The 10,762-nt window shown below is 41.3% G+C and overlaps 1 protein-coding gene across 1 annotated transcript; it reads right to left on the bottom strand.

Moving 5' to 3' along the window:
• Window positions 1-241: 241 nt before the first annotated feature.
• On the bottom strand, window positions 242-10,288 carry LACTBL1 (lactamase, beta-like 1). The gene is made up of 6 exons (XM_010014472.1): window positions 10,183-10,288; window positions 9,094-9,203; window positions 7,139-7,296; window positions 5,380-5,627; window positions 3,011-3,116; window positions 242-1,220 (listed from the first exon to the last, which is right to left on the bottom strand). Exons 1-6 carry the CDS (start codon window positions 10,286-10,288, stop codon window positions 242-244), a joined length of 1,707 nt encoding a protein of 568 aa, XP_010012774.1.
• Between the last annotated feature and the right edge of the window lie 474 nt (window positions 10,289-10,762).

Genomic DNA, 10,762 nt, shown 5'->3' with positions numbered 1-10,762 from the left:
ATTCCCACCTCTGTTTTCTGCGAGCATCCTCAGTTGCTAGCTGGCCTGTTGTGCACTGCCAGGGATTGCAAGCCATTAAAGTAATTTTAAAAGTGGGATGTGACATATTTTTGGGGCAAAAAAGTAAATTCCAACCATCTTTCCCTTTTAAATACAGCCATAAAGCCACGCAGACAGGAGAGTCTGATAAGAAATAGATTTGGAGCCATGCCCCAGAAGTGGTCAGAAAAGTAGGGGACATTTAGCTATAGAATACAGGTTTACGAAGTACACGCACCACATTGTATGTGTTCAGCCCTGGTGCATCAAAACCAGGAGACAAACCTTTGCGATCAAATGGATAAAAGTTAAATAGCTGACCATTCTGGGTCTCCAGTGAGATGGAGGCAGAGCCCAGGTGCAAAACACATGGGAACTCCTTGTCAAAAACTACTTGGAAAACACGATCTTCCAGGTGGTGAAGCTTGATTGTCCGGTACTTTTCAGGAATCAGCTCTTCCACGTGAGGCCCAAACTGCTGCATGACCAGCACCCCACCAGGTCCAACTTTGATCTCATAGAAAGTCAGGTTGGAATAGGTATAATAGCCAACATAAGGGCCTGGACTTGGAGGAGGCATCAAGCTTTTCTCTGCCTCTCTGAATGCTGTCTCCATGGCAGGAATAAGATACTCGTATGTGTGAGTCACAATATCTCCACCTGGAGGCCTGGGCCCTGCCATCAGCACAATGAAGCTCAGGCGGAGCTTGGGGATAAGAGAGAAGGTTCCTGAATAACCATCGAGGTCTCCATCCTTCCTAATGACATCATATCCCAATTGCTCATTAATCTCCCAGGGTGTGCCAGTCTTGTTAGCAAAGTATTCAGTGGAGCACTTAAACAGAGGGGTGAGCATTGTCTTCACTGTGTCAGGTGCCAGGAGATGACGGTGATAGGTACCTAAGAAGACCATTGCCAGCTTGGCAAGGTCAGCAGCTGTGGAGTACATCTGGCCAGAAGGCCTGTACCAGCCAAGGTCATAGAGAGGGGCTGGCTGCCGGCTGCCATAGAAACCCACAGCCATCTGGGACTGGATTGGTGGCGTGATGTCAAAGCCAGTGTCCTCCATGCCCAAGCGGTCCAGGATGTTCTCCGAGATCCAGCGCTGGTATTGCCCCTCAGCTGCATGGTCGGCTAGCACATGCGCCATCAGTGAGAAGGCCAAATTACTGTAATGGCATCTGAAAAGGAAGAGGAATATATCTGCATCAGCCTTACCTCAATGATACAGTGTGGGTATGACTATGCAAAACCAGTAGCTAGGTCTCCCTTCGCTGGGGAAAATTTCTCATTTTATCAGGTGACATGCTAAAGGGAGGAGAGATGAAAGAGGGACAGAGAAAAACTGAATGTTGTTGCCTTGGTTTGTTGTTAGCTCAAGGAATAAATTTCTTACAGAAACTTCAGCAAAACTATTTAACCACTATGTACAGAAAGAGGGCTGGAGATGGAAAACAAAAAACTTCTTTATGCAAAAAATGGCGTATTTGCATATCTGATTTATTGTTTATAATTTTTCACCAAATAATATATTCATTCTTTTTATGAGCAGAGCTGAGAGTTACAGGTGCTTTCCTTAAAGGTCTCAAAATCCCAGGTAAGCCTCTTTGGAGATTTAACATGTAATAATCACTTGAGCACCTAAGCTACCTTAAGATAAAAGCACTTTAAAAGCACTTAAATGTCTACAAAGCAGCATCCAGCAATGTTGAGTCATCAAAGACACTTGAGTGCTTCAGTCTTTAATATCCATAAAGTGATTTGAAGTGATAATATCCATAAAGCGAACACAGTTTAATAGCATGAAGACATAAATGGGCAAGTTTTTTCAAACATATTTTGAAAATTCATGATGTTTTTAACCTTGTTTGTTTTATTTTTTTAATTGTGTAAATCAACACATCTCACTGAGGCCTGATCAAATTTATTTAGATCGTAAGTTTGGTACCACTTCAATCATTTCCAGCCCACCTAGCTGAATAAAAGCATGATGAGCATACGTATTTCTACCCAAGAATAAACACATTCTGGATCTAAAATTTTCTACCTGAAATAAACATCCCGAGAAAAATAGGATAAAATTTCTATATCAATGAATGGAAATTTCATTTAGGAAAAATGATCTTAGCTATTAAGTATATCCAGGAACAGGGAGACAGAGTTAGAACTATCAACATGTCAAGCAATAAGGGGTTGAGAATCTGAGTAGATGTCCTTACATATTTTAATGGTGAGCATAATATAAATACCAAAGAAGATTGTGATATTAAAGTTTTAAAATCCTTTAAGGACACCTATTGTTACCTCCTACATGACATGGGACAGAACTAGGGTGGCTACATACAAGGTGACCGTGATCGAGCCACTGAGTTTTCTAAGCTTGAAGACTTCAAGCATAGTGAGTCCTCAGCAATCCTAGACAAATTAGTTCAGAATGTAATTCTATTCCCTCAAAATTGTACAGACTTAGAGAAAGATTTTTGCCAGTTAGTCTGAAGCCTTTCCTTCACCTGCTCATATCTTTGAGTGTTTGTAACTCAGGTAATAGATTTTTGACAGGCTATGTAAACGGTAACAAATTTTAATAGAACTAGATAATTTAGGAAAATGCAAATCACTATGGACATAGCATGATTTTATGCAAAATCTATGAAGATTTAAACCGATTAAATTAACATGCCTTTTCATTTTTGAAAATCTGCATCTTTCACAGTTTAAGGCTTATTGGACCTAACTATAGCAGTTTAATTTGCCTCATCTAAGCTTCTCACTCAGGCTCTATACAAATTAAAAGAACCCCAGGCCCCACCAACAGTCCCTCTTTCCAGCCTAAGATAGGGTATGGCTAGTTGGCTGAAGATCCCTTTAGGAATAGCTGCCTTTTATCCATGGGCCATGGAGACTGCAGGTGGGGCTAATACCAGTGGAGAACACAAACCCCGACCTAAAACTTGCAAGTGATATATCTGACCTCGTTCCTGGATCAACAACCAAGACATCATCTTTCAGGAGAGCTAGAGCATCTTGTGTATTGCCCTTCCACAGCAGGCTGGTAGATCGCAGCCTCCTGGGCAGACCTGTGCAGTGGAAAAGAGAAGTTAACATCTTGAGACAAATCATGGTCCAGGAAACTTCCATTGTGGTGAAGAGTGAGCAAAAGGCAAGATTCAAAAGCACGATGGAAATCACACTGATGCACACGTTCTTTCGACACATAGCAAATATGCTGCAAGGACCTGGATGACATCTGGAATTAAATCCTCATTGCAGTTTATAGCTGACTTTGCTTAAGAGGTTAGGAGGAAAGCAGGAAGGGTACATGACAGAAACATGACTTGCAGTTGTCTGCTCAGTGACCACATGTTGAATCATGGCAAAGCTGACTAAGGTCCTATACTTTTGTAGCAGCAACAGCTGGTTTTCTCAATCGGCCTGACCTTGTGATTTGAACTGGAATGAGAGCACTTTTTCTGCTTCTGATCTGTGGTTATTTGTGCAGCTGACCATTTTCCAGCAGTCAGTGGGTTCCTTCCTTTCCTATTGCTGCACCACTGGGAAAATACCACCAGTGACATGACAGCACTGCAATGTGTCTCTTGAGGTTCCTTAGAAACAATAAATCAGAGAATGTGTGAGCAACACAGAAAATCCAGTCACTGATTTACACTGCATGGGCTGCTAATAGATGAAGTGACAAGCATACTGATAATAATTTACAATAGTGTCTCATACTGCCATTCATATATATTTGAAAATCATAGTTTTAACAAGCTGGAGCTTCTCTCTAGCAATGTACCCATCAAGTGTTTCAGAGAAGGATCTCTGGACTTACTTTTGTAATATGTAATGAAGAAAAGCCCTGATAATAAGGATATATTATAGATCAGTTTCCCCTAGAAGAATTTAGATGAAAACCACTTTACAATATGTCATGCAGTGGCTTTGATCTTGATATTAAGCAGAACCTGTTCCTTTTTGATTTTTGACAGACAGGAAATGTAACATGTGACCTCAACATTCATTTGATTTTCAATTGGGAATTTAAACTGTGCTTCTCCTTTTACTAAATTGTAAGGGTCCAAGCAAAAGACATAGGAATGTAAAAGGAACTAAGCAGGGGCACAAATCCAGCACAGTGATGGTAGCAATGGAATGGCTGCACTTTACAAATAAATACGTTATGACCAGGAACACTTTTGACATATGTTTCCTGCAAGTATTTCTAGGGCATACCTCACACCTTACTGGGTGACAGGGAACTGCAGCAAAGTTGGGAAGTGCAGCTCCAGCACATGCTGCTCCTGCAAGGAGCACCCAGACCAGCTTCAGGTCCTGAGAGTCAGAGGCAGAGTTTATGTCTCTGAGGGCATCATCAGGCTGCTTAGAGCAAGACCATGTCTTCAAGGGGAGGAGCTGGGCAGAGCTGTGCATACATCTTTCTGCCTCCTGCACTGGCCACTTTGGGTTCTTTGTCTGTTTCCAGATTTCAGTCACATCTTTCCTTTTTGGGGAACCCTTATTTCCATATGGCTTGTTTCAGGTGATGCTGTACCCTCTCCTGAGGTACTGCATTTTGCCTACATGCTATTTTGATCTGAAGTCCTAATTTTAGGGCATTTATTCCACTGTGGAATAATGCAGGTCCTACAGAGTTTAATTCAAATGCCACATGAGATATCAGCAGTCTCTTTGGCCGTGAAATTCTGGAATATCTGAGTCAAGTATTAGCAGCTTGCTTTCTGAGAAAGGTTAAAGTTCTCCTGAGTCCTGTGAGCTCTTACCTTAATGTAAGAATTACCCAATTATGAAGGTAGCAGCAGATTAACAGTTTTCTATGAGCAATAGCTCAGGAATCCCAGATCGGAAACCACACTGACAGTTCAGTTTAGCTCAATGATCAAAGTGCATCTGTTCAAAGCAAAGATGGATGATGCCACTTTGACCATCAACTCCATATCCCAGAAAAATGAAAGAACCCTGGACTAGAGTACAAAAATTCTTTATGCGATTGGAGCCTGATTTCCAGTCATGCTACTGTATTGAAAGAAATATATATTCACCTTGCCCAGGAAAAACAGCCAGCCCACAATGCAGCTTGTCCCCTTTCCTAGCAGGTGGCCTGGACAAGCGTTTCCTTTTAACACTTCATGAAGCTACTGACGTCTTGCTTCCAAGGGTCTTGTCTGACCTCTGGGATGCGCAAAGGTGAAATAGCCTCAATGGCGACATAGCCTCAACAGAAGCCTTTTTTATCCCTGGAACATGGTCTGTTCTGTCTGTGAACTCTTTCAAGTGGTACAGTGGTGGGCAGGGGGCAAGCAAGTAGCAGTGTTTTCTCACCTGAGAGCTGGCTGGCCATTCTGCGCAAGGTAACAGGTGATGGCTTAAGTGGCATTGAGCCTTTTTCCAAAAATATCAGCCCATCTGCTGTGTATCTCTGTTCTGATTCCTTGAGCCTTCCCAGAGGGTTCTTAATTACAAAGTTCTGGGCGTAACGTTCCAATGGATCATCGAGAGAAGTGACTTTTCCTTCCTCCCACATCTTGTACAACATAATGGTGGGAAAGATCTTGGAGATGCTGGCAATTCTATTAAGGAAGAAACATTTAGGATTAAATTCTGTTAAGGAACAAACACCAAGCATTAAAAAAACATGATGTGAGAGGAAGTTGGGATCACCCAACTGACTGTTACTGCCTGTAACTTTACGTGTTACACGTTTGCTAATTCAAAAGGGAATGGCTAAAATGCAAGTAAGAAGCTTGAATTAATATCCCTAATTCTGGCCTTTATAGACTACAACATAAACTTCAGAAGTATATCCCCAGTAGTACAGTGGGCTACAGATCTTTTTCTGCTCATTTAATATTCATAAAATGTCATATTTTGTAAATTATTGCTTAGTAAATACCACAACAAATTGCAAGTAGTTTATTAGAATTTTAAGGTTAAAATGCCATAAAGTTTTACAGTTCATATGCAGAATATTTGATATTTGGGTGGCTTCAGAACAGTGTCAGATTTACGAAAGGTCTTTTGGAGTATGACTTTGGTTCTATATTGTTGCCTTTCAGAAGTAGGGTCATGATTATGAGGGATGGCCAGGGGCATTCTTATTGTGCCGCTAGAGGTGAAATTCTTGGACCGGCGCAAGACGGCCTAGAGCGAAAGCATTTGCCAAGAATGTTTTAATTAATCAAGAACAAAAGCCAGAGGATCAAATACTGTGGTAGTTCCAACCACAAATCATGCTGACTGGCAATAAGATTTTTGGGGTTCTCCTATGCCTGCCAGTGGCAGGTGCTTGGAATTACATGACCTTTAATTTAAGGTCCCTTCCAACCAAAATGATATCATGACACACAGAAGGGGAAAAACCAGGTAATCACAGCTGGTGAAAATTTCCAAAATTGTTTATTCTGAGGGCAACATTTGACAATAAGCGTGCACCCCATATGTTTCATATACAACACAGTTATGACGCACTGAAAACAGATCTTTAAAGGAAGTAAACACTTCCTCTGTATTTGTTTCTGGGGTTTTTTTTACTACACACTAAGCTTGATTCTATCTTCATCTAAAAAGTAATGGTCAATATGGCTTTGACTTCACTGGGAGATGTCTAAATGTACAGGTCTTTATGTGTTCAGTAGACACTCTTCCCAAACCCCATTTTTCACTAGACCAATTTTTTTTATTTTTTATTTTCTTATCCTGTGGCACTATCTCCTCACTGTCCACAAAATCTGTGCTAGCTCTGTCTTCAGATGTATGCCCTAGGCCTCCCCAAAGCATGAAGACATTCCTCTGAAAGGAGTAGTATGTTTTCAGGTTCTTCACTGCTATTCCAATTTAAAATATTATCGGATCAAACTAAAAACAGTTTAAAAAAATCCGAAGTGAACAACTCAGTAAACCAGAAGCATATGATAATTTAGGGCCTAGCTGAAGCATTGTCTCACAAATTTTCACAGAAGAGGTTTCTGCAGCAGACCTAAGACAGTAGAAGATGCGGTTTGTGACAGTGGTTCTATCCAGTTATTAGGTATGTGTATCCGTTCTTTTCCTAGCACTCAGGCCTGCAATACATCTGTCTCACCTGTAAATAGTGTATTCATTGGGCACTACTGAGGAGGGGTCCGAACCATTCTTCTTCCCGAAGTTGCCTGTCCAAAGCACGGTGTCATTGTAGATAACAATGGCAGACATGGCAGGGAGACCAGAGCTATGAATCTTCTGGCGCAGCATCGTATCTACCTGAAGAATGAAGGGAAATGATGACTTTTCAGATCAAGAGTCTTACAGTGCATATAGTCTGTTGCAGGTGGTAGAAGACCCAGACCATCTGCCCTCCTTACTTCTAAGCACTTTAGAGTGATATTTTCCAAATGTATTTTGGCAAAAGAAAATATTTTAACTGTACTGTTCTTTTGAATTGCTTATGCTGAATTATTTCTTAGAAAATAAATGTTTCTTTTAGACTCATGCATAAACAAATGTCACTCTCCAGTTTCAAGCTAAGTAAAAGTCCTCCCCTGAATGTAATATGATTGCATCTGGTACTGTCCAGAGTCCCAGTTTCCAGGTCCCTGGCCTGGCACAGTATGGGAGTTTTGTCTAAGGCAGTGTGATAGACTATGGACAGCCGAACAGTGGGTTCAAGTGTCCACAGACTTAAGTAGAACCTAAGGGCATCTGAAGATTCACTCTTCAGATGCTCGTACCTAAGCCCCCTTCGAATACATATGACTTCCTCTGCATCTCGTGTTCCTGTTCTCTGTGCCTTATTCCATCTACAAAATGAGAATAGTTTCACCAGCCTATGTCAAAGTACTTGGATACTTCACTTCTAAGGAGCACAAAGAAGGAAGGTTGGATGACTCTGATGGACACTCAATGTTCTGCACATTCCCCCACCTCTTTGACTAATCCTAATAATAAAATAACTCTCTCCAGTAACCCCAGAGACAGCGGCAGAGACTTCATAAAAGTGAATGCAAAGTGATATCAATTGAAATTCAGTGTAGATAAAGCAATGTGCATGCAGGAGAACAACCCTAGCTTCAGAAGACATACACACAGGTCTTAGCACCCAGGAACAAGTTCTTGGGGCTGTGATGGATGCTCCTATGAAAACACTTGCTTAGTGCTGTGTCAGGAAAAAAAGGTAAATCAAATATGGGGGATTATTAGAGAAATAACATAAAATAAAACATAAACCACCATTTTATCACTGTATAAATCCCTGATCCACTTGCATCTTGAATACTGTATACAGTACTGACTTTCCTCATCTTCACCAGAGTATGCTAGAGCTGGAAAAGAATCAAATAAGGGTAAAAAGAATTATCAGAGCTGTGGGACAGCTCTGATAACTAAGCAACTCATGAAAAAAAGACATATGATAGGGGTCTACAAAATCAGGCATGTCTTGTCAGAGCATGGCTGTCCTTGTCATCCATACAGTCATACAGGAAATACTGCAGTGTTTCCTCACTGTAAATGTAGCCTACCAGAATTTCAAACAGTGCTAATATTTCAGAGACACTATATCATATTGAAGAAAAGCAGGTCTCTCTCATTCACATGCAAGTCCCCTTCCTCTTCTCCTTTCCCTTCATTCTGTTCCTTATAGTTACCTACAAGAAGCTTTTTAATTTTTAAAAGGTAGCATGGGGAAAGCCAGCAAAGCAATAAAATAAGGAATTGGCAGCCACTGATGAACAGGAATTTGCTACATGAGTCACTTCCCAGGATATGAGGGCTGCCTAATAGTATACAAGATGCCAAAAGCTGCTATTTTCTGCATATGTATGATCTCCAACAGCTTCTGATGGACAATGTTATTTCATTATAGCTTACCCTTCAGATAACCGCATATTGACCTCTTCTGTAGGTTCAGTGAAGTTTTAAATACCCATTTCCAGATTCACACATTCTCCACTTCCTTGATTCCCCACCTCCTTCCCCAGAGATGCAAAGGAGCAAAATATTCTCCCCTTTATGTCAGAAAAGCAGTCAGAAGCTGTCTCCCTCTGTTTCGTTCTCACAGACCTTCTCTAATGCATCCTTCAGAATGGGGATTGGGTGGTCCAGTGGTACTGGTTCAGGATAGCGGGGGCACATCTGCACAGCTTCTGATCTCACTTCCATCACAGATGGTCCTGGAAAACATTTCAAAGGTAGAATATATGACTTCAATAGACACACTAACAAGCTTTGACCTCATTCAGTAGTCAGCACTAGCTTTCTTGCTTGTGTTGTCCAAAGCTGAAGGACACTTCTGCACAGGAAAGAGATAATCGTGGATTGTTTCTATCTCACATAAAACAGAACTTGAAGAGGGCACTGTGCTTTGTATTGCTTGTTCCAACATGGGTTGGACATGGGATGGACAGGAACTGCAGTAGGCTTCAATTGACTGCAACCTGGAAGAGTAAGGATCTGGGACTATAGAAGACTCTGTAGGGTATCTGATAGTGGTTTTAGACCCCTGCATATGTCTAAAGTAAGACTTTAAGTTCAGTTAAGTTGGGTCTGAAATCTTTTCAGACACTGGTCTGTGAAGTACGTCTGGCACCTTCACCGTGGCTTTTATGCCAACTTTGGGCTACTTAAAACTCTGATCCACTTACACTGTATATATTTCATTCTCATGCATTCAGTGCCTTAAGTTTATCTGTTGAATTTTCTAAAATTAACATGAAGGAGTTCTAGTGTGAACCGGGGACTTGAGCCAGTTCAGAGATTTTAGATTATGGGAACAGGAAAGGGAGAACCCAGAAGCTGAAGCACATGGTAAGGTGTAAAACAAAACCTGTTGTAAACTGGAGTGACTTTTACAACAGGATGCTAAAGACAATAATAGAGAATATAAAATAAAATGTCTCATTGGTATATCAATTAGGGTAAGTTAGTGCCAGAAGTAATGGAGCTTCTCTGGATGCCAAGAGAATTACATGGTACTCCATCAACCCAGTGTTCATCTCCTCTCTGTCTTCGCACCAACTGGGAGGAAGCAAATTTGTGTGCTGCTTAAGGAAATGCTCTTTGAAGAAAAATGTCCTCATGGGGAGAAAGGCATCTATCGGTCTCAGAAATTTCTGTGCCAAACCATGACCAAGATTAAAGATGACTACTCACTGGGCTCCACCTTGGGGAGGCTGTACTGCCACAGAAAGCAGCCAGTCATTGCAACAGACAACAGGAAGAAGAAGATGACCAACATATGAATCCACTTCACCTCCATAACAGTGAGCTTGAGGAGACTCCGGCTGCTGGACGCCTGCTGTAAGCAGAAGTTACATGATCTCAGAGAGAGAAGAACTGCCTCTTATGCATATCAGCTGTGTGAAAGAAGCACACTACATCGGAGAATAAAGCTACCGAAGAGACATGGACTAATTCCAGTACTATTGTGACACCAGAGCTGGGCATACCCACATTCAAATAACCAGAACCTGAGATGACTTGTCTTCCAACAATGTTTACAAGATGTTGCTCTCCTTACGTTGTTGGCCTTGTTCTTGTAAAAGAATATCCACACATTTTGCCTTTTCCTCTTTCTCAACCTGTATATCTTTCCAACCCCTTTTTTAACAGTCCAGCATCTGTTCATGGCAGCCACCAGGCCATATCGTGTGAGGAGATCCAGCTTTTATAAATGAATGATGGAATTTGTTGCCATGTACTGCCTTTATAAAACCCTTTATTTTGTGCCTGT

This window comes from Nestor notabilis, unplaced genomic scaffold, assembly GCF_000696875.1.
Source record: "Nestor notabilis isolate BGI_N333 unplaced genomic scaffold, ASM69687v1 scaffold28675, whole genome shotgun sequence".
Taxonomy (NCBI): Eukaryota; Metazoa; Chordata; class Aves; order Psittaciformes; family Psittacidae; genus Nestor; species Nestor notabilis.
This window is presented reverse-complemented; position numbering and strand designations above follow the sequence as displayed.